At 40.8% G+C, this 24,855-nt stretch overlaps 1 protein-coding gene across 3 annotated transcripts in view; it reads left to right on the forward strand.

Moving 5' to 3' along the window:
• Positions 1-24,855, forward strand: part of PLAGL1 (PLAG1 like zinc finger 1) — a 47,531-nt gene that overhangs the window by 4,006 nt on the left and 18,670 nt on the right. For 2 of the 3 annotated variants that reach the window (XM_038176562.2, XM_038176563.2), the window contains exon 2: positions 15,100-15,142. In XM_038176562.2, coding sequence (XP_038032490.1) covers positions 15,124-15,142 — 19 coding nt within the window. In that variant the 5' untranslated portion in view covers positions 15,100-15,123. Of the gene's footprint in view, positions 1-2,576; positions 2,596-15,099; positions 15,143-24,855 lie in introns of those variants that run through there. The other variant, XM_072035955.1, reaches the window with a different exon arrangement.

Below are 24,855 nucleotides of genomic sequence, written 5' to 3' on the forward strand. Positions count from 1 at the left end.
GAGATTTTCAAGGGACATCCCTGGACTTGCTGACACTGTGTGTTACCTTGCCTAAACCTGTTAAAAACTGCAACGGGAATAAAATGCAGAACTACAGAACATGCATTTCTAGTCCTTGTGGTGAGTTGTAAAAGTGTTTAAATTACTTTAAACAACCCAGCTCAGTCACGCTGAGTTGGTAATTCAACATCTGACTTATTTTTTGGTTTTCATCATTTTTTTTTTTTGCTATGGAGAGGCTCAACTTTCAACTATAGAAAAAAGGTCTGGGGATTTGAGTTGATAACAAGTCTTTGAAGATATTAAGCAAATATAAATTAAAACTCTAGTTCTTGTCTGTGTCAAGAGCCTTGATGAGTAGCTGTGAAGCATGGGATCTGTGTGCATTTCATCTTGCTCATCTCAACTTTGGTGCTGCTATTAGAGTATAAAAGAAAGTGTAGGGAGCATCTCGGGCATATCACTGTGGTCTGCTGCTAGGAACAGCACCTGGTCCTGGCTCTCCAATGATTAAGTGCTGGAGAAGATGACCTCCCAGCTCTGCCTGACCTACAGGGTCAGAGAGTAAGTGCTGACATTCATCTCAGCCCAACTGCTGGGACTCCATCCTTCATGTAATGTGGGTGAATTCCCCATCCTGGTCATTTTCTCCTCCTCCTGTAATTTGAGGGAGCTAGGAATGGGTCTGCCCTAGCAAGATGTTTCTTCATTGCCTGTTTTATGTGTATACCCTGGGGAGGAACAGGGAATTTGTCTCTTTTGTTTGTTGAGATATGATGGGAGAATGTCCTTCTCTTGCAATACATCAGTCTTGTCTGGCTTGGTGGTATTCTTTTTGCCTTAGGTGGGGCACTGGGCTCCTGTTGGGAAACTTGTGCACATGAGTAAGGTAGCTTAGCTGGCGGCTAAGCTGGTCCAGACCCCTGTGTTGCACATAGAGCAATTCCATTATGTTGCACATAGGCAAGGAAATATCCCTGTAGTCCACTTGATGCCTAGACCAGACAAAGGCAACACACAGACAGCATTGCCTCCGAGTGTTGTGACATAACCTTGTTCCTCTGCTCAGTCTCTTGATTCCAAGTCCCTGTTACTATGAACAGTGCTGAGGGACTGTTGAGCTATAAGCAAGGGTAACTTCTGCAAGAGTATCGTTGATGTATTTCAGAGACAACTGCAGCAGCATAAGTCCCACGTGCTTTTTTGGTCATCAACTGTCATGGCTATTTTCTTCATATAGTCTAGCTAGAATGTTATTTCACTGCAGCCTTACATGAACAGCATTTGTCTGTCCTGTCCTGTCCTGTCCTATCCTATCCTATCCTATCCTATCCTAACCTATCCTATCCCACACAAGTAGGTAACATTAGAACCAATACAGCTTTTTTAAAGATTAAAATGAAGAAAGTGCAGCAAGGCTGAGCAATAAGCAAGAGATTTATGAAGCATTACAATTCTGTTTTGCCAGTACCTTGAGGGATTGACACCCAAAGACATCAAGTATCTAAGTGCTATATTACCCTGCAATAATAAACAACTGAGGGACCAGTGAAGTCCACGTTAAAAACATTCTTGAGCTAGTTCAAATTTAGCCTTGTCCCCATAGAGGTGGCTGTTCCTTCTGTGCCAGGTAGAATCACCTCCAGAGCCAACTCTGTTTGTGGTGTGCTGAATCTGGGGGCAGAAAGCCAAGGTGGATGTGAAAGGAGGGGAAAGTGTGATGACAAACAAAGGTTTGGAAAGCGACAGTAGGCATGAAGCAAAGGAAAGTTAATGAAATATAAGGAAGTATTAGCTGAAAGGAAGCAGTTACTAAAAACATAACTGAAGTTGGACTGAAGAATCAAAAGAGAAACTCTTAGATGGAAGAGCAGAACAAAAACAGATCTGCTGTTTTCAATGTAAGAAGTTATACTTGAATTCAGTTTTCAGTTAGTGTGAGCAACCAGCTCAGCTTTCTGTCCGGAGAGGTCTCCGGCAGCCTTTTTTAATGTTCTAGAAAGTGACAAGCTCTACGCATGCAGCCCAGGATGCTTTCTGGCCTTTGATTTTTTTTCTTCCTTGTTAGTGGGAGTCATGGCTCACCTGCATCGTTGAGTAAGTAGAATGCATTAAACCCTTTCCAATACTACTAATGTTTTAAAGCAATCAAGTCAAGGAGCTAAGATCCATCATAACTCTTTTCTGCTTCAGCTCCTCTTAGGTATATTGTTGATCACTGATACTAATTAAATAGGTGACTCAATACCTCTCACAATGAAAGAGAGGCAGGTGATTTGCCTTTTGAAACACTACCTTTTTGTGTGCTCAGTGCTCATCCAAGAAAAGCCTTGGGTTTCTGGCCAGAATGAATCCAAATGGAGTAGAATAAAAGCACTCCTCCTCCTCTTCATTCTTTCAGAACCCTTTCCGTGGAGGAGAAGTTTCACAACTAGTACACGATGTATCCAGGGTGAATGCATCACTTGCTTCTTGTAGACCTGGCAGCCAAAATGGTCCTTCCTTGTTCTGATGGTGCCAAGCACTGAAAAGGGATCGCTGTTTTCTCGCAGCCCTCAGGGTGGGTGCTGATGACATTAACAAAAACAGTGCCAGGTGAGGATTTCCATACTTGGTGGGGGTGGTTGTATCCCCAGTGAAGGAGGGTGAAACTAAGAATTTCAGCAAAACGTCACACAGCCAATAGCACTGCTTCATCACAGTCAGTGAAACCGATATGTTTCTGTAAAACGTTTTAGTTTCAGTATCTGAGCACATTCAGACAAAAATAAGCTTTACTGGAAATATTCTGACTGGTACATGACTCATTTGTTTTTACAAACCTAACGCTGCTTTCCTCACAAAACAAGTAAATAAGCAGGCAGAGCTAGCACAAGTTTACTCTAAAATCTGTAAATCTTGAAATTTGGTGCCTCTAAAAAGTATTCTCTGCTTTCCCTTTTGTCATTTCAACAGGGGTAGGAGGAGGGATGATGGTGAAAATTTTTTTACTGCTATAATTTCATTCACAATGTCCTGTTTTGGAGACTTGTTGCTTTGGATTTTAACTTTTGCTCAGAACAAAAGCTTGCAGAGGAATTTTCAGTATTTTGGAGGTTGCAGATGGATCTTAATGATATTCTTATCACTGTTCATGCCCAGCAAGGCTTCTGGGCCTTATTACTTCTCGCACAACAGCTGCCAGTGACGAGAATAATTTTCACGCTTGGAAATCATCTTTACTTGACCTGTGTGCATTTCCATGCTGTTCTTCTCTAAAATATTCTGAGCATGAGTGATAGAGAGAATCATCTCCCTTTTTAATTCATGAGCTTGCTCTACAGATTTTTCACTGCATCTGCTAAGATACGCGGAGCTTTTTGATTAAGAAAAATGTTGTCTAGTTTTAATGCATTTATTGACTAAAATGAAGAGAGGCTGCCCTGGTCAAACATGGACAAAGAAGAAAAGAAGGATAAATAGGAGAGTAAAATGATTTCTCCCCCTTTATCTTATTCTGAGGAATTAGAAGACTATAACTGATTTTTCTCCTAAAGTTGAGCTTAGAGCTTTGGTGATTTGTCAACACTAAAGCCTGAATCTCAGAACAGTGTAGTCTTTACATGCCTCAGCACCAATACGGGCAACTATTTACAGGCCTCTGTGAAAAACAAATTTTAGGTTCTGGACCCCTGACAAAGATGAAACCCTGAGTTACAGAGTGCATGCAAGTATGTAAGAAGTCATCAAAGTGACTTAGTTAAGAAGGGGCTTGGGGTCTTAGTTTTTATTAAAAGAAATCTGTCAAACTTTTACTAAGTTTTCCATAACATCTTTTATTACCATTTAAAATAGATTAAAATTGTAAGGAATTTTAGAATAAGACATTACAAAAATGACTATCAACTCCCTAAGCTAATTTAAAACAGTATAAAAATTAAGTCATTTTAAATATTTTGTACGCACATCAGTTGAACAGTTCACAAGATATTTGAAGACAATTCAGCATGTAATTTTTAATTTATTTTTTTAATCTGTAAAAATATTAGGAGGGTATTTTTTTTCTTATGAAATTCATTAATTCTTTGGGCTATATAAGTTTCTAATTTTTCTTTATTATCTGTAATTTGCACTGATTATTTTATTAATCAACTAATTTAATTTTTAAAGTTATAACCATGACTTTTTCTAAATTCCAGTCTGTTAGCAAAAGATGTTGTGGACCTATTTGGGTGCTAATGTTGCTGTTACAAGTCTAATAACATATTTTGGTTTCAGACTCTTAAATTGCAACAAGTAGTCATTTTTCAATCTTTTATTTCAGCAAGGGTGATCTTCAAAACTTGAATCTGTGGAGTTTGCAGGGCAACATACAGCATTATCTTTGTGAAAAATGTGAACTCTGCCTTCAGCTTGTGCCTGCAGAGAACTGACATCATAAAGATTCTCCACGTGAGAATCTGGTTTGCTTATCATCTGTGAACAAATACCAGAAATCCTGTGGTGTAGGGTTTTTATTGTTTGTTTTTGGTTTTGTTTGTTTGTTTGTTTTTTTAAAACATTTTAGTGGAGTTGAAGACTGGTACAACAAGTATAGTACACTTAAAACCATCTAAGTATTGGATAGTGGGCACTCTTAGATAGCCATAAGTTCTTCCACCTGCAGACCTTTCATCTGATATGAACACCTCACAGAATATGTTCATAGAGATTTTATAAATTGCTAAAATGACCTTTTGGTAACTTGGGGTGCAGATGTCAAATGTCTGAGTGGATTTGGGTTTTCATTAACTCACTGAACCATGCTGAATGAATGTTTCAGATGTCAAAGTTGAAGAGGTCATGCAACTGAGTGAAGAAATAAGGACAAATGACCTCTTGGTGAACTTTCAATGAAAGGCTGGAGATCACAGGATTTATTTTTTCTAGATTATCATTACAAGCTTTTCTGCATCAGGGCAACTTTTAACCAAAGAAATGATGTATTCCTGTACTTAGCATTCCTCCACAGTGCACCAAATTTCATGTAACTGATTTAGTATTGATACAGGAGTTAATGGTCACTTATTTTTAAGTGTTTTCTTCATTCTGTGGAGCCAGTGGCTGAGAACTCATCCTTTACCAGCCTCTACAAGACTATTCAGCGTTGGCCTTGTTATTCTGATTTCCTAATTCCTCTTGCATTCTCCAGCACTGAAAAAAGAAGCTTGCTTAGGCAAGAGCCAGCCTCCTTTCATTTAAGTTTCAGTTTTGCCAGAGAAGACATGAGGACTACATTGCAGGATGAAATTACAAGGCTAAATTTTTAAACAAGCATTTAATGCCACTTTTCTTTTTTTTGCTTCTTATTTGAGTAACGTGCAAAGAGTGGCACAGGACCCAAGGGGGTTTGTGTACCATACAGTTACTAAGAAGGCTTCCAATCCAGACCTCTGAAAGGAAGAGGTCTAATTATAACTCTGTGCTACAAGCTGTCAGTCTGGGAAAACAAGAGGTTCAACAGATCAGTAGCTGACAGTGGGGACCAGCTTTTTCTCTTTCCTGTACCTCTGATAGAGGTTATTATGCTAGATAGGAATGGTGATTCATTGTAGTGATTTGGTGCCCATATCTACATTTATTTAGCATTAATCTGTGAGCTGCAACTTGCTGATTTTCAGGATCATCATCTGGTTTCTGAATCAAATGAAAAATGAAAGAAACAGATAAAGAATATTTGGGAACCTGTGCAGCTTTCATTAGTGAAGTACATATGCAATATTTGGAGGATTTGGGTTTCTTTAGCATTTAGGGTTGTGCAGTGCAGGCATTGCAAGCATACTATGAAAATAGAACCCCTAAAATGAACATACTCTTTATGAGGAAAAAATAAAAGAAAGAAATCACTCCTTGAGTATTAAGCCCTGATGATTTAATGTACTCCAGCTTAGTAAACTAGGTTTAATAATTGCACTTTGCATCTGTATCGTAGGATGCAATAAATGGCATTTTGCATGAAGTATCTCACTCTTGGCATTCCACGCCTGCAGATTGGAGTGAAAGGAAGGAAGCTTTTTTTTGCTGCAGAGGTTGCCACTGGCAAATCCAGCAGCTGCTGCTAAAATCTTAGGTTTTGCAGGTTGCAACAAATAGAGTGAGGATATGACAGAGAGCTTTCAAGCAATTTTTATTTATTTTTTTAAGTTTGAGTCCCTAGATTGAAAACAGGGAATATAGCATTTGTAGTAGACGAGATGCTGTTAAGAAACAGTGGGCCATATTTTGGAACAGCATTAATTGTTGTTCGACACATAAGTTACATATAGGGATGTCCAGCTTTTACAAAGCAGCTAGAGACAACACCTCCAGACCTGTAAGACTCGCCATAAAGACCACATGCTGCATCTAAAATACCTGTATAAATACCAATATTCTCTACCTGAAGTCCTTTTTCAAATAAAAAGTTCCTTAGTTTTAGTAATTTCTGAATGAAATGAGTTTCACAGGATTGAAAATTAAAGCTGTTTTAAGAGTAAGAGCAAGATTCTGAAAGTGATATTTGATCAAATAATTTGTATATGAGTATTTACATAATTTAGTAGCGATGCTACGTTGAAATACAGTGGTATAGGACACATCGGGATGATGTAGGTATGTGCAAAGTTTATGAATATCTGAAGCTGGGAGATTTTAAATTACCATAATCTAAGCAAGATGTGTAAGGTAAAATATTGGCTTCCAGATGATAAATCTATTTTAAAGCTTTCCTGAAATTTACTTCTGTTGCTGAAGTACTTACCAAATCCATTTACCCCCTTTCTGGTCACAGGTGTGATTATGGCTGTAAGTGGAAACGTGTGGGCCCGCTGACTCGTTGGCCTGCTGTAGGTTTCATTCATCATTTTTGGAAAGCTGGCAGCTTCTAATATGTTGTACTTATAGTGAGCTTATGAAAGGAGATAGTGTTAAAGCCAAGACTTTCGTAAAACCTTTTTTAAGCTCCAGGAGGCTTGTTGACTTTTTGTGGCAGGCTGCATAAAGAGAATGCAGACAAGGAAGGGAAAATCTCTCTATCAATCTGCCCAACTGTCAGTGGCTTCCCTGGCCAAAAGCGGGTGCCTGTTCCTAAAGGGAAGATTGGAATTTGAGTCTAAAATGATGAGAATAGCTTAGCCAGTGTGTTGAGAAAGAACGTCTCACAGGAAAAGTGCTTTTTCACATGACTTCATACAAGTGGGTTTTGTGTTTGTTTTGTGCCAGCTCAGTCCTGAGTTTCAGCTAGTAGACCAGAATCCTCTCCACAGACTCATTGAAATGGAAATGTTTCTGCCCTCTGCTGTGGAATGCAAATTATTTTAGGAATGTTCCTGGGTCTTGAGGCTTTTTAAAACTCACACTTTAAAGATTATTTTTTTTAGCTCTTTTTTTAACTGATTCTCAGAACAAAACAAGCATCCAGAAAGATGATTGGTGCCTAGGACTTGACCCAGCAAAACACAGAAGTGTAGGTTTGTCTTCACATGTACAAATAGTTCCCTGTAAGCCAGTGGTGGTAAGACATGGGAAATGCAGAAATGCTTTGCTGGATCACAGTCAAAGTGCTGAGTGCTTTGCAAAGCCAAACAACACAGAAGCCCTCAGAATGGAAGACTGGTATGAGATACTATTTTGTGTCATTCCCTAGGATTTGGGCTACCTTTTTTACTACCTTTTTTTTTTTTTTTTTTTTTTTTAAATACTATTTCATAGCGTTTCCTTGCACTGGAGATAGGCAAAGACCTATACTTGTTGCACTGTCTGCCATAGGTTTTTTGCTGATGAGAGTAGACCAACATCAAGTGGTACGATGTTAGGAAAATGATAATGAGAGACACTGGCATACTTCAGAACAGAGAAAACTTCTTAAGGAACAAGACCTGGGAATTTTTGGTCTTTGTGTTTCTAGGGTTAAGACACAGAATATAAAGTGATTTGCTTTAAATGAATATTGTGAGATTTTTATTTTTTTTAAAGTTAAGGTAGACTTGAATAGGTTAGGTTTACATATGGACCATATTTGATAGTGCTACGTTGAGATGATCATAAGCAGGTTAGAGTATTGATTGGTTGGTTCAAGGAATGGAAAGACAGGACTTTTTTTAGGTATTCTGTCCAAGTTTAACACTCAGTGTAAGTTGTTCGAAATAAGAGCCAACTGATCCAAAAATTGTTGAAGTCAATTAGATGTCTCTTTGCCTGATCTCTTGGAAGTCACTGGAAATTGGGTAGCTTGCATAGGGAGGCATTTAATCCTTAGAGATGCTATAAAGTATCCTTCAGCAGCAGGCCTAGTTTGTATATTTGTACCTGTGTGTGCACACATGCTTTAAAAGGATATTAAGAAGCTATACAAAGTATTCACAGTAAATGCATTAGAGAAATTGTATCCTTGAGCGCATTACTTATTCTTCACCATCTCCCTTAAGATTTTGCTCCTTATTCTTTTACTTCTGTTTAGTCCTTTGTAAAAGAGAAATGTTCCATATGTAACTCCTGACTTTATTTTTTACATTCACACATAAAACTTCCATATGAAGAACTTCTGCAATGTCCATGAGCCAGATTTCTAGAGACGGGACACAAGTGTTGATATGTTGCTATATCCAAGTTATTTTCTTAATCAGGAAAAGATGCAGAATCCCATATAATAAAGAAAAATATTATAATGGTAGAACAGTTGTACTGTTTTCTAATTACAAAAATAATTCCATGATGTGAAAAAATTACGTAACTTTATGAAAGGGACTCCATATGTGGTAGATATGAAATGACACAAAATTTTACTGTGGGATGTGTTTGGTGATTTGTAATCATCATGTGCCAAATCCTGATTTTGGGTGCACATGTGGGACTAATACTAACTTCAGAAAGTCTGTGTAGGTTTCTCTGAATGGAGATTTTGGTCCTTCGTATTGTTTCCTCCCCTGTTAATACTTAAATCATTTCTGTATCACTGAGATTTTCCTTCCTGTTCATGAATTCAAGAGAATAACTATGTCAGCAGAAATGCCCAGCACGAGAGCTAGCGACAGCCAAAAAAGAACAAGTGGGCAGCACTAATGGGATTCTAATGCGGTGCAGTAGATGCGTTGTCACCAAAAGGTGTGCTTTCTTCTAATGGATACAACTCGAAGCATAAGGTATGCTGACAGTGAAGCCCTGGCAAACAGTTTCTGTCAGGGGGAAGAAAGAGTCCTTCCTGATTTAATCTTGGTGTAAGTAGGTTAAGTGTGGTTTTCCTGTCACGTCTTTGCTCGTGTATTTTAAAGACATCTGCAACCGCGTTACTTAGCTTAAGTGTCTTGAAAGAAAATGCTTTTACTTGCATTTTACCTCTGCTCAGTTAAAATGTCATGAACGGTACTTGGACAGTTACAAGCCATCTATTTTTACGTGGGGCTGTTTTGAATCTGTAAACAGGTTGTACAGCACAATTTTTGGAGTATCTGAAATGTAGCAGTATCTCCTTCACATCTCTATGAAAAGGGTGGAGAGGTGGCTTCACAGCATCAGGAAAAGTCTTGCAGGGACTGATGAACTAATGCATCTCTCTGACACGCAGCACAGCACTGAGGTGCATTTTTGAGCCATGTAATGTCAAATCATTAGGCAGTGCCTGCACTGGTAATTAGCATTGGTTTTTGAGGCAAACTGCTGTGCTGAGAGCAATGTAAGGAGCTCTGTACTAACTTTTGAGGGTGCAGGGGGTGGGAAATGGGGGGGGGGGGTGTATATTCTGTAGTAGGTGCTGACTAGTTCAGACCAGCCAGACTTCTGAGCACAGTGGATTCATAATTCAGAAAGTATCATATGGGTCTTTGTCTCCTCATGACATGGGTTTCTTCTGCAGACAGCATGTTCTCCTGCCATCTGCAGATGGCATCACGGTGCAGACATACGAGTAGCACCCACAGCATAAGCGTGTTAAGATGAAAGCTTTTCCTGTTGCTGATACTTAGCTCTGTCCATGTCTGTGCCTGCTTTTCCTCCGACTTTCTGGACCACGATGCCAGGGAAGGCAGGTGTACATTTTCTGAGAGAGTCAGGTCCTAGGTAGAGCCCGAACACATGAGCCCACATGACAGTGCTGTGGCATTGCAAGCAGGACAGCTGTCTCGAACATCGAGCTCTAGGCTTATGCTGCAGATGTTGCAAAGGCTCCTCTCAGTCAGAGCAGTTTCCTGGCCTGCCTTGCAGTGGAGTTTGTCATCTCTAGCGAAGGCTTTCATTGAGAATTGCATTCAGAAACCTTAACCAGGTGCCACCATCGTATTTTCCAGGCACAGAAGGACTAGAAAGGGGAGCTTCTGTTCCCCCTTTTGCTGAGCTGAGCTGTCAGTGCTCAACCACTGGTATGCAAGGTAGTTTTCTGTTGAGGGATTTTTTGAAACAGCAAAAATCCCATGGCTTGCTGTAGCTGAGCAAACCAAGCTACCAGGGCAACTATGAGAAGTTCCTGTGACAGTGTTCCCACATCGCCCAATTGAGGAGTTCAGAAAAATATTGTTACCAGTAGCTGGCTTCAAGGACAAGGTCTATGTGACTGCTAATCACAAGGGGGTTGTTTTCTTGCAGGTGAGGTTGTTTTCTTGTAGTTGTTTGTCTGAGTTCTTTTGACCAAAAATCTTGTGTGAAACACTGTCCGCCCCTGTTAAGTTCACTATAAAAGTTAGGCTATTCGGGCAATAAAATGGAGCATGATCTGACTCTACTGGTGTCTGTCGTGCTTTCGGCCGTGCTTCCTGCAACAGTTTTCAAGGCCACTATAGACAGCCCTCACATGTCTTATCTGTGAACATCGCCAGAGGTCCTGTGGGGGCTGGTTTGCCTTGCTGTCCATTTTCTTGTGGATCTCACCTTCCTTCTGGTGCAGCAGGGGCCTGATCCCCATGCAGGGCCTCATGGACCATACCTGGGAACTGGCTGGCTGATTTAATTTCTCCTGCATCCTCTGTACCAGAACAAACAGGGTAACGGGTGCTCCTTTTCCCAGTGGGGAAACTGCCACAGTGTACACCCACCCCAAATCACACATGCTTGCAGAGTACCCACTGCAGTGACTTGCAAAATACACTATGCATATTCTGTAAATTTTTGGCAATAGTAGAAAACCTAAGAAAAACAAAACCTGAAATCCTGCCTGGCTCATATACCAATGTACCAATATACAACATGTCCTTCTCCTCAGTAGGCAGAACCAAATGCACCTTCCATTCCTCTTACCAGTGCATAACCCATGTTCACCACCACAAGGCATTGAACTTTTCCTCATCCAATATGCCTGTAGTCTGTGCTCTGTTCTCTGCAAACATTGCTAACCATCTATCATACCATCAAGTCCTACTCATCTTAAATTCATAAGCCGATTTCCTGATACATGAAAGCCCTCAAGAACCTCAGAATGCTTTGCCTCAAATTAATTCTTGTGGCTGCAGTTTCCAGGTATGGGAAACATTCCCCTCTCTGTTCCTCCTCCTCTTCTGCCCATCCACTGATGAAAAAAGACAGTATTTAAGGGCAACCACAGTCAACTTTTGGTTGTGTGGGCATCATAGCAAGTTTGGCTGATATACCTGCAGCACTCATGTACAGGCCAATGTGGTGTACAAGGAGTAAAACCACAGAAGACTGGCCAACAGGAATGTCAAACTGAGGCCAAGGTGGCCAGAGGCCAACCACCCAAGTTTAGATTGACGGGTAGCCAACATGGCCAGAAACCACCAGGCACTGTGCCTAGCTGGCACAGCAGAAGTGGCTGCCGTGGTTGTGCATGTGCCATTCTGCATGTGCTGCAGCCCCCCGGGACAAGGGGCAATACAGCGGGCAAGAGGTGCCCTCGTGCACCAGAGGACTGGCCTTGAAGCAGGAGCAGGATTTTGGTGGCTGTTCTCTGTGGCTGGGACAGGAGCTTCTGGGTCTGTGTTGAGAGTAACTGCAGGGAAGGGCTGGCACAGCTTATGAAGGAGCTTTTAGTTCTGGTTACACTCCCTTGCCTCTGCAAATACACCTTGCTGTGCTTATCTTCACACCAGCAGAGATAACATGACCGGCTGCTGGAAGAGGAGCAGGTGCACCCACTGCTCTACTGTCCTGCAAGTGGCTTGGGTTGCTGGGACTGGGATGCCTTCAGGAGGTGTTTGCTCTTGGTTTGCACTCTCTATGCCCTCCCCAAGTGCGGGACTTGGGCACTGTGGGGTTGCTGCTGTTAATGCTTGCTCACCAGAGCACCGTACACGGGAGAATAGAGGAAGTTGCTCAGGCTTTTGGAGCCTATGTAGAAACACACTTTGGTGATTTATGGTTATCTTCTTCATAGTGCCCTCATTGCCTGGGCTGAATCTTCCGCAGCAGTCTTGTACCTTTGGCCACATCCTATGAGTGTCACTAGAGTGACAAAGTCACTAGAGTATGGCTGGGTGGCAAGCATGTGAGGGGCAGGGAGAGGATGGATCGAGGCTGGACTTTTTCCTGGCAAGAGACTGTTGGCAGACCAGATGTGGGAGGATGAAGGTAAACTGCTGACTCACACTGTATGGAAGGGGATAGCTTCTTGTTTTGTGATGGTTTGCCAGGCAATTGCCCTGCAAAAGGAATGCCAGCAAAATTAAATCATTTTGCCTCATAATTCAGTGGGGGACTGAAATCTTTATTAGTTGATGGCACTGCTTTGATAGTGATAATGTAGTCTGCTGTGTTTGGGGATGAGAAAGGTTGGCATGTGTATGGTCACATATGGGTGCCATTAAAGGCCACTGTTCCTTCTGCAAGACCTAAATTAATGGAAATTAATACCACAGACAAGGGCCTCACTCAGTCAGAGTGGAGTCCAACTGCAGAGTAGTTTTGTTTTGTTTTGTTTTTCAGAATTAAAGTATTTTATGTTTGGTGGAAATCGGGAATAGAAACCCTGCTCACAGCATTACTGTTTTCATCTGGGAAGGAGGACTTGTTCACGTCCTTTGAGCATCCAGGCCCCTTTACTGCTTCTCTCTCATGTCTGCACGCAGGCCTAGTCTGAGACAAAAGCAAGTTTGTACCAAGCTCTGTATTCACTGGAGACAGCTGTTTTGGCAGAAGACAGAGGTTACAGAAGAGAAGTTAATGTGCAGGCACTTCTGTTTCATGCCCTGTCCTCAGTCTGCTTGATCTCAGAAATGGTGCACTAGCAGCCTGGCTGTTCTCAACCTGGCATCATGTAAAATGAGAAACAGCAATACTGTAGGACTTGATTCATTTGCTTAAGCATAAGCTTCCAGTGAGTGCTGTCTGAGCTGCCCTGGGCAATCCTGCCTGGCTTTGAGCTCCTGGCCCAGAAGGGACTCATTTTCCTGCGTAACCAGCATGATATCTATCAGCCTCGTGTGGATGCTTCAGGTATCCTAGCACATCTCCAAGGGCACTGGATGCTTGTGTGCGAGCAACTGAAGCATCTTTCCTTGTAATGTCTTCCCTGCTGAAGGTCTCTGATGATCTGCTCCCCGTCAGTTTTATCCCCTTGATGTTAGGGAATGTATGCTGCCCAAAGGTAGGAGGAATCTTTTTGGTTTTGTGTTGAAAAATCTGAATTTTCAAGAATAAAGACTGCAATATACCCATCAACTACCCTTCACACCCACCCCTTTAAAATGCAAAATATGTACTTGTCATCTATTTGGTGAAGGCAGCATAGGCTTGAAAGACATGTTTAAGCATGTGGGAAGCGAAGACTAGGCAGCTGTTCATATTTCAAAGTCAGAACTCTTCCAAATTCCAGTGTGGAGCATCTATAAAATGTATTTTCTTTACGTATTGCCCTTTATGCTACGATTGACAATTTAAATCCATGGTGGGTTATGTTGTGGTGAGAGACATGGTAAAACAGCAAGTCTGATTTACTAGCTTTGTGTGTCATGGTTTGGGGTTGGGTCTGTGAACACTCACAGATGAGGATATGTATGTTCACCTGTTGCTAATTTGATAATGTCATCATCCAGCAGATAGCTGGATCACAGCTTCTTTCTTGGCGTATTCTCATCAGCAGACCTCTGACTCCTCTCTACTTCATCATCATGCTCTGTCTTCTTCCTATCTCACCACTTCTGTACTCCCCTGGCGTCCATTTCCTCCTCACTTCCTCATTCTTCTTTGCTGTGCGTTTTTCCTGCCATCTCTATTGACTTCTTCCAGGCGCCTCTTCCCTCAGTTCTCCCAACTAGTTTCAATTCATTTGGAAGTATCTGACTAAAAATCGTGGTAGTTTTGGCCAATTCCAGTCAGCAACAAAATACCCTTGTCTTCACCAGGGCCAAGTTTTCACCCTAAATCATGTGCACACACCTTAAGTCCCTGCCTGAAATTTTCAACACTTGTGCAGGGCAAGGCAAAAAGGTATATGCTGATGAAATTTTTACTGTTACTTGTGAAAGTATTATTATTATTACTTATTATTACTTGCTTTATTATTTCTGTTGCTCCAAGCAGTCTCATCCACGCATTGAGATCCCACAGTGTTTGAGACTGCAGACAGTTACAGAAAAGCACTCTGCTCTTACGGTAAACTCTGCCTATAGTAAAATTTCAGGCAAAAAAAAAAACAGTGGATGAATGAGAAGGGAACCCGATGAACAGAGTTCAGCAGGAAGCTGGAAGTCTACAGAAGTCTTTCAAGAGTGCAAACAAAATGCTTTATCCTATGTGTAGTTAATGCTCCCTTTGACTTTGCTGCTGTGAGGACTCTTAAGATGAATACCAGAAATAGCAGGCTTAAACATAAGATGGCATGCAGTGGGGTAAAATATGCAGCAACTGAAAATTCTGTTTTTATAATAAATATCAATGAGGAAGTGGGATGTAGTGAATTGCGCTGACTTAATTACTTTGCATTACTTTAATGTCGTCAATTCACATTGTGAAATGAAGTGGACTCATTTGTTCTCGAGTTAATAGATGGATTTACCCTTTTCCTCCTCTAATTTTAATTATTCCTTGCTAGATTTCCCTGGATATGTTCTCCACATTTCCTAAAGAACCAAAAAACTATGGATATGATAACTAGCATGAGATTTGAATATGAATGGCACTAGTTCATAAAACTGATCTTTCTTTTTCATTTATTTTACATAGGTTTCCTTTGCCTGATCTGTAAACATGTCCACAGACCTGCTATGTAAGTACATTTCTCTCATCCCGCAGTAATTTTTTTGTACCATATGTTTATATCAAATTCCCAGATGTGCTCATGGTTGATGTCTTTTATCTTAAGTATGAAGTCTGCTTTTACATATGCGTTTGTTCTGAGACATCTGTGGAACAGTATTGCCATCATAATCAATGGGATTATTCTTGGAGTAAGGCATGACTTAATGTGAGTAAAATTGTAAAAATCTGTCCCCTGTATAAGAACAGACTGATTCATTGAGGCTTTAAAATTCACAATTCTATTTTAAATGTTTTATCTATCATTGGCACAAATGCCATCTGGGATTACTACCAAGTGATATGCTTGGGAAGTTTTAATCGCTTTGTGAATTTAACTCTTGTGTTTCCAAGGCATCATTTTCCATGTCACATCCAAATCTCACTCACATCACTGTTACCCATTTTTCTTCTTCAACAGTGAATAATATGCAGGCATCATAACTACTTCAAAAAAGCTATTTGTCGGGTCTCCTTGATACTTACACTCTCACTACAGCTTATCTGCAGCATTAAACATGTTTTCTATGCTTATTGCTCTATCTAAATACGTTCTTTTGGAGTCTCTCCAGTGCTCAGCTGCCATTTTTTAAACATTGCCTCCAAGTGTTGCCCAACTGCGTGCTGTACAGTATAAGAGAACGGGGATTTTGGGAACCCATTTTATCAGTCTTCAATCCTTCCTAAGAAGGAACAAGGAAAATTATATATTTTTTTTGTCAATAACTTCAATCAATTGTAATAAATTAATAAATATAAAAGCATCAGCAGCTGACTGGCAGATAGCACCTGTTTGCGGAAGCAATATATATAGTTCAAGATCAAGTTATTTGAGAAAGTGAATTTTTCAACCTTTGTTTGCCAGCTGGCAATTCTGGATTGTACTTAGGTTCTGTTAGATACAGAGAGCTCTAAAAAAGATGGATAAGGAAAGTACTATGCCTGACTGTATTATATACAACAGGCAAACAGCAGGAGTGTAATGTTAAAGACAGGAGAGAAGGTAGGGTAGGGGGACTTGTGCAGTAGTCCTGGTCAGATTTGCTTAAGACTCTTCAGCTCTGCTTGGTCGTATAAGCTAGTTCATCCATTTCAGCTAACTTATGCTCTAGCAATTTCTTTTTTTTCCTCTTCAGCTCAGTGTCAGCACCACTCTCCTGCTTTCCCTAATGATCAGTGGTTTGAGATCACTGGAGAAGTGAAAGCCTGGGGGAGCTGATCTTGTCCACAGTATAAAAACATCAGTTATGGAGAAGAAGGCGGAAGCACTCTCTCCACGAGAATGCACCATGGTGGTACAAGAGGCAGCAGCCACAAGTTGCTTCAGGGAATATATATATTGCCTCTGGATATAAGAAAAAAATTCTTAGCCATGGGGTCAATTAAACATTAGAATAGACTGCCCAGGGAAATAGTTGAATTTCCCATGCTGGAAATATTCACGATGTGGCTTGACCAGGCCCTGGGTTGTTCTAATCTAAGTCCCTTGCTTTCCGTAGGAGCGAGGGCCAGTTGACACTCGGTCATGCTATTAGGACAGACACTTGTGTCACTCAAAGGTGTGTGAATAGCAGTGCTCAGGGGACTTTCCAGGTCCAGCTGGTGGAAAAACATACGCATGTGGGGTTTGTGGCAGCCAGGTAGTGCCTTGGAAAAATGTCAGTACACAGAAGAATGCTAAAGAGAAACATAGGACATATGTACAGATGTGAATTGACTCTAGATTTTTATGCCTGCTTTTTTTTACATAGATAGCACAGAGTCAGGCCATGAGCTTAGTAATTATGGTAAGATGCAACACTAAGGTGTATTTTGGGGATAACGTCTGCCAGGCTCTGCTCCACGTAAGGAATTTGGACGTAACCAACCTGTTTGTGGCAGAAAGAGAAGGCAGAGAGAGGTGTTTAGACATGTGGACCATGTGCCAGGTGGTCTCGGCACCAGGAAGCAGTCTCTGCTGGTAGCAGTAGGCATGTAACCTTAACAACTGGTCCCTAAGCTTAACCGCAGTCTGTCACCAATATATGGTTCAATACAAGGTCAAATTCTAGGACTAGAAATCTTGTTCCAGATCACTTTAATGAAGACTACGTGTATAAATAAAAATACAAAACCGAATAAAATATAAAACCAGAACAACCCCCCTTAGATTCCTAGAGAAAAAAATACTGCAGGTGGGGGCAAATTACACATGGAAAATGTCAAGGCTACACAATGCAAGGGCTGCCAGGCCTGAAATTCCAGTAGCTATCTCTTCAAGCCCATGGAAGTAATCCAGAAAAGCCAGCATCCCAATGAAGTTTCATCACGACAAATTGGAGATAGCGAATGTTTCTTCATTTCAGATGGAGAAGCTAGGGGCAAAAAGGAGAGGGGAGTTTATAAAATGTCTGGCAGCTATTGAGGCTCGACCAGTCAGGGAAGTAGCGGACTTCCCTTGGAGCTTGTTTTTCTTTTTATCCTTGGATGAACTAGCGTGCAGTACATTATGCTGCCTGAATGTAGGGGTTTGTCACGGTTGGCGCTGGGGCTGTCCCGGGAGTGTAGGAAGGCGATGAGTGTGAATGGAGCATGCGGTGGTCGCTGGGGCTCCAGCCCTGTCTTCAGGAAACCTGTCGCTGCTTCTCTGAGAGCCATGCAGGAAAGGAGGTGGGTCTTTGATCCCTTTGTTGTTGCTGCTCCCTGGGAATTTGCTGAAATCAATGCCCTGTTTTCCTGGAGAAATGAATGGCTATGCCTAACTAGCTTTGTGAAGCTCTGGGGAATTCACTGCCTCTGTTTATTGACAGCTGAAAAGGAGCACATGGTGCTGAATGGGTCCTCTTGTGAAAACAAAACAGAGCAGAGCTAGACTTAGTTGAACGCAGGGGCATTTGGAAAACTGTGCTGAAGGAAGATGGCATGTTTCCTGCCACCTTCTACTAGAATAGTGTGACTTTCTACTAAAAGTGCAATTTAAATTAAGGTAAGGGCTGTTTTGAATTCCTACGCGTAGTATGATTATGAAATGTTTGCATTTGTATTCTTGAGTGCAAAAACAGTGTTTGCATTGTGTTGTGTCATGGGAAACACCTTAGTGACTCTTGTGCTGTTTTTAGCCTTTGTGTTATGTTCACTTATTCTTTAATTAACAGTGGTTAATGAATATGAAAAGTAATAGGAAATAACTTGGTATTTGAGTCTTGCAGTTGGGTCCTTAACATCAGTCTTTTATGTAGGCTATTATATGCAGAGCTTTATGTCTCTAAGAATCAACTGGATTGCATCAGATGATTTCTTGACCAGTACAAATCACTGTGTTAACACTTATGCACACAGCAGCTGAGTAACCAGTGGCCCTGTCTGGCAGAAAATCTGGGAACCTAAAATCCCTTGAAATGTAAGTGCGTATTTCCAAACCTCCGTTTCTGTGCGTCGACTGGAAGGCAAGAGGTGGATTTACCTTTACGTTTGCTGATTTTAGGGATATGGGTTTTTCATAAAGACAACAAAGAATAGCAAGAGGAGGATGGTAATGAAGAAGCAGTATTTGCTTCATGCAAGTCCAGAACAGTTTATCAGACCAAAGGAATTTGGTGTGTAATTCATATGTAAATTTTCTACTGAAAACAAGAGAACAGATCACCAGAGTTTCTATATTAGTTTCTGCAGTGTCTGAAGAAGAAAGTTTCTGAGCTCATGTAGCTACAACATTCAGGTGTGGACAAGTTCTGACTGCAGGAATAAAGTTAAGAAATGTCATCTCTTCATTTGTGGGTAAGCTCCGGGTGGAGTACTGACTATCACACAGCCTTGTTCTTGCAGGGCAGCAGGAATTGCTGTTTTTGTGTTGTAAACCTAATTCAAAGCATCTCTGTGTGTGCTGTTCTATGAAAACTTTTGGGTAATCCCATAATTTCAGTGGGAGTGCTTGGAAAGTTTCGTGTTTTATTGCAGTTGCTTGTGTTCCTCAGTATGGCATTTTTCCCTGAAGTGACTTTAAGCTACTAATCTTACTATTTTTGTCTCATTTTGCTCTTCTCTGCAGCAGATAACTTATCTGTTTTCCTTGGAAGCATCGAGGCTGCATATACAAACATGCTTTCTTTAGAATCCTTTTGCTGATCCTGAAAAGGAAAACATGTAGTTTAACTGTAAGCCATCAGCATTTTTGCATGTGGGTTCTGCTTTTAAACTTCCAAGATTTTCAGAGGAAAAAGCAAAAAAGCAAATTAATTTACGATTTTGAAAAAGATATAAAAAATATTGATGTGAAGCAGCCTGATATTTATATGATATTTATATCTGAGAGCTGCCTAATAGCAATTATTGTTATACAAATGTTTCTTTTTTTTTTTTTTTTTTTTGGACCGCATATAAGTGTATTCGTAGTTGGAAGGCATTGGGAGGCACTAAAATTTAGAGCTAAAACTAATTTAAAGCTTAACATTTAAATTAGAAAGCAGATACATTTGTTGGTTGGTTTAATAACATAATCTAGATATGTTATAAAAATATTGGCCAGTGAGGGTTTTGGTTTCTGGGTAGTTGTAATGGTGTAAATAAAAAAGAAGCACGGTCTTGGAAAGCTTAGTTGATCACAGCTTTTTTTCGTGAGTATAAGGGAAAGAAAGTACATTCACATATGACACAGAAGTTATCATTTGTGTTTGGTTAATTGGGTGATAAGGCAGGGAAGAATCACTTATGCCTAACATAATTGACTGGAAAGCGTTTAGCCAGATGTGTGAAGGAAACTGCATGAGGATGTTTTGGCAAGACAGTTGTATCTTCACCTCTTCTAACTTCAGGGATCTTTGTGAAATATTAATATTGCTGTGATCTATTGGCAACATTGAAGTACAAGGCATATAAAATAATTTATGTCCAACCAATAGAATAAGGTATACTGAATACATCGTGGAGTATGTGACCATATACAGCTCCAAGTACATATGGATGTTAAATGTTAGGGTTATATGAATACATATCTGAGGAATGGTGCATTTCCCCCGAGATAATGCCTTTAACACCTGTTGATCTTGTTCTTTGAGTTAGCAAAATACAAAAATGAATTGTTTGCAATTTTGCTTTGCAAGATTGCTTCTTAGATTCCAGTAATAGACACTGTTGTTTTTATTTTTTTTTTTATTTTTAGAAGTAGTTTAAAGAAAATAGAAATTAATCAGAAACATTGGGTTTTATTTGGTCACAAACTAAGACGACTGTCAACAGGAGGATAAGTAGGGCTTTATGGAGATACGTTGCAATATGAGTTTAGAGTGCTTCATCTGCAGAAGAAAATCTGTAATCATTTCTAAACTCACAAATTTTTGAAACTTTTAAATGTAATTCTCCAATAACACTCTAATTGTGTGCTCTGTAATTCTATATTTCAGAGGAATAGATTCAAGGTTGTCCTTATGCCTGAGAAGAATTATTGTAAGGAAAATATATTATACTGCTACCCAGTCTATTTGATGCTATTTTTAAAAACCTTTTCCTAATCAGTCTATTAAAGAAGCTCAGATGGATATAATTTCTTTAGTACAGCATCACTCGAGACATTAGATAATTATCCTTTGGTTCTTATTGAAAATCTTCAGGGTAGAAAAAAATAAGTTTGTGTTAGATCTCAGGAAAAGATAACAAGTAAACGGAAACACAGATACGACAGTTGTATGTGTGGATGTTCTTTTCACAGCAATAGAGTCTTGTGTTTGTTCAGAGGCAGAGCTTCCCAATGTCTATACTTCTTAAAGAAATCACATCATGCCTTAGAAGAGGAAAATAATGGGACCATAAAAGCTAGGTTTGAGGGTCTCCTACTGACTTAATTCCCCAAAAATGGGGATTGAAGCATCCTCTGCGTTCTGGAAATCAGAAAATTAAGGCGCTTCATGCCGTAACAGAAATTGTTTGCTATGTCCTCTGTTATTCAGGTGATGTAGAGTAAGGGTTAAAGATGTTCTGCTAAGCAGTTAGTGACCCTTCATTTATAATAACAAAACTTTTAAAGAAGGTACCTATATTTCAGTATTCTAAATGTTTTTCAGGATTCATGAGCTCAAAACAGAATTTGTTCTTATGGATGAATTAGAAACCTCCCAAAGGAGGTTTGGAATGAGAAAATTAACTGGTTCCACTGTTTTATCCACACTGTTTCTCTTAAATGTAGTGCAGGTAGTGAGTATTATTTCAGGTTTGGCCCTCCAAGGTCTCAATGCCACAACTTGTCCTAAGTGTCCATGTATTCACTTCTCCACATCAACTTCCTTTATTCCTGATGTGGCCAGTCACACAGCAGAAGAGCTAAGCATATGGCCTTCTGCCTGCAGAACTGGGTCCCATGGTCTTAAGACTGATTTTATTCCCACTAGCTGTGCTTTGCTTCATTTAGTTAAAACTGTCCCTAAAGACTCCAGGTGCTCCAGCTGCAGGATGAGTAGAGCTTCTTTGTCATGCAACTCTTCATAGAATCATTAAGGTTGGAAAAGACCTCCAAGATCAGCTGGTCCAACCATCCCCCTACCACCAATTTCACCCACTAAACCATGTCCCTGAGCACCAGGTCTAACCTTTCTTTGAACACCGCCAGGAACATTGATGCCCTCATTATGTCCTACAGCAAGCACGTATTTCCTTCTGCAGAGTGTGTCTACCTGCTTCATTCTTACTCCCAGGAGAAACAGATGATGTGAGCAAGCCATCTGTCATTCTCCTCCAGGCAACATCTGAACTTGGTGGCCAGTAACAACCAAGTTCAATGGAAAGTTTCATGACAATGTGTTTCCACATAAAGGAGAGAGAGACCCAGTCTAAGGTTCCCTTTTAAGGGAGTGTTGCAAGTGTTGGAAATATTTCAACAGATTAATACGAGGCATTAGTCATTAGAATCTCTACACTTCATTTATCAGAACTGAAACCGTGGTGTTGACCAGCCGTGAATAAAGTTGTTGGCCGCATTCATGCTCTTGATACAGTGTGTGTGGTTGTGTGCATGTGTATTTATACATGCGTACATACATACAAGAAGACATGCATGCTTTTTTGTTGTTGTTTGTTAGAATAAAACAAATAATCATAGAAATTTCTGGTGTCTCTGTTAAATTACAACAGTAGCATTAGCATTATCCGCTAAATGATCTCACACTAAAATAAATCAACCAGCCTGCCAAAAATCTCCCCCAAAGAAAAGTGCTCGAGACCAATTAAAGCCACTTCTGCTGTGGGTGGTGAAACCTTTGCTGTGAGGGGCATAGAGCAGGGGGTCCAAAATGTGCCCCCAGAGCCACAGGGTGCTTACGAGCAGTTTGGCTGTGACTTCTCTTGATGGTTGCCTGTGTTTCTGTGGATGGAGGGATTTTATTTCTGCTGTCTGCAGTACTGAAGCAGTGTGGTTTGGGTGGTGCTGGCAAAGACCTAAAGCAGGGAGGTGGCGCAGCCAGGGGCCGCTGCCTGCACCAGCACCGGCTGCTGCTGGCTGATATGGGGGAGATGGGCGGACTTCAGCAGGGAGCCTTTGCTTGGCATTTTGTGGGAGCACGCTGCACGGGCTGAGGCTGTTTCTTTTTTAAAAAAAAAAAAAAAAAAAAAAAAAAGCCAGTTGTTTCCGTGAATTTGCTGTTAACCACCTTCTCTGTTTCTGGATCCAATTTTATATGACTTTATGCCAAGCCAGTGGAGGGAAGAGAGAAGGAAAAAAAATCAAAAATCGAACTGCATTTTTCAATTTGATTGTTTGAAATGCATTCAGCTTTCAGCAATGAGAGAAGTCTCTTTGTTCACGCTGATTAGAAGCTATTACATGTAAAGTACAGGAAGTGACTTCATTTGAACTGTACATTCAATATATGGATTCTGATAGCAACCAAACCAATGTGGTGTACCAGAAATGTGACACATACATTTTAGTCCTGAGACTAACCAGAAAAAAGTGTGTGTGTTTTTGTTTTTTTTTAAACTTAGCTTTCAATCAACCAGTGCTTTGATCTGAAGTCATTTTAGATGAGTGAAGCTAACAAGAACTTTGATAAGCTTGTTGTTCAGACTGGAGAGTGAAGTTAAACTCGATAAACACTCCGGCGTGCTTTCCCTGCTGTTTATTTTTTCTTTTCTCTGAGTTTACAGGAAAGTCCTGCAAGGCACTGCCCTTTCAGGCATTCAAACAGTGAAGGTACCTTTCAGTTTCTCCTCCCCATGAAGTTTGTAATATACAGCAGAGCACAGGTATCCTGCTGCTGCACAGCCGTCATGAGACCCGGCCAAAGCTGCTGTGTGCAGTCTCTTTGTGAATATCACAGCCCAGTTGTGCTCCTTGAATCTTCTCTTGCTCCTAAGACTTGCTCGACGGAAGGACCACAGTAGAAAGCCTCGCAGGGGTCAGTGGGAGGAGGGCTTTTTACAGGAGGCTGGGTGAATTCTTCCTGACCATGCTGGTGGTAGTACTGCATCATCACCAGACAAAAACCTTACTGCTCCCAGATGTTCTTGACTGTCATTACGGTTACTCCCTCTTAGGAACTAGGAATGAATCACAGTCACTGTTATCATTTACGTGTTTGTATAACACATAGTTTTGGAGTTCTGAAAAGTTTACGTGCTTGCACTCATGTCTGTCAGGAAGATGCCATGCGTGCTTTGCATTGGAAGGTTTCCTTACAGCCAGAGAGGTGCTCAGCCCCCCTGGCTCCTTTCTCAAGCCATCCTTTCATCACAACAACTGTGTGGGACAGGGTCATACCTTGGTAAGGCAGGAATGGGAGCCTGGGCTGATCACCACTGTTGGGGTACATGGAGGGTGTGCACTCCATATGAGTTGTCTTCCTTCACAGGCAGGGGCACAGGGGCATGACAAGGGCGATGGGAGGGAAGACATCTCTCCAGACACGTATCGGTGCTGAGGCCTGGACTCACCTGCAGCACTGCTGGTCCTGGTGCCAGGGAGCAGGCACAGCTTACCAGTCCGACCTGAGGCCTGGGGCGGCAGTAAGGCACGTTTCTGTTTTATTTCCATCTCCAAATATAGTAACTCGTTTTTTAAGTTTTACATTTTCGTAGAATGAGGTCATGTTACTATAAATGTGCTTAATGTTAAGGACGATTGCTGGGATGTTTGCAACCCAGCCACCCACCGTTCCCTTCCCTGGGGAGTAGGGACCGTAAAAAAAGGCAGAGGCCCTCATGCTCACAGTGCTGCTCATCTCTGCAAGAGATCAGGACTGCTCCTCCACTGAATTTCCCAAATAATACAAATTCACATGTGTATGAATGTGCAAGTCTGCAGTCTTTGCTCAGGTGAGCGGTTATGATTGCAAAGTCAGCCCTGACTGTGGTTTCCTGACCTTTTTTTTTTTTTTTTTCTTTTGCGTAGCTGATCAGTTGCATCTGTCTGCTAACACAAGGTTTTCTTTTATGAGATAGAAGTGATACAAAAAAGAGAAATTGAAGAAAAGTTCACCTATTTTCATGCTGGACTAGAGATCAGTTATTACAGCTAAAGACTGAAAGTCAGTAGAAAATTTAGCAGGACAAAATATTAGAAGGTAAACTTTTTAATAAAATTCTTATATTCTGAGTTCTGGTAATTGTAACTGGAGTTCTACTTTAGTATAACATAAACTGGATGAATTATTTATCAGTTAAGATAAATAATCAGCTCCCTTGTAAATGCACTTTCTACATCAAACTTAGGACATGCAAGGC

Source organism: Anas platyrhynchos, chromosome 3, assembly GCF_047663525.1.
Source record: "Anas platyrhynchos isolate ZD024472 breed Pekin duck chromosome 3, IASCAAS_PekinDuck_T2T, whole genome shotgun sequence".
Taxonomy (NCBI): Eukaryota; Metazoa; Chordata; class Aves; order Anseriformes; family Anatidae; genus Anas; species Anas platyrhynchos.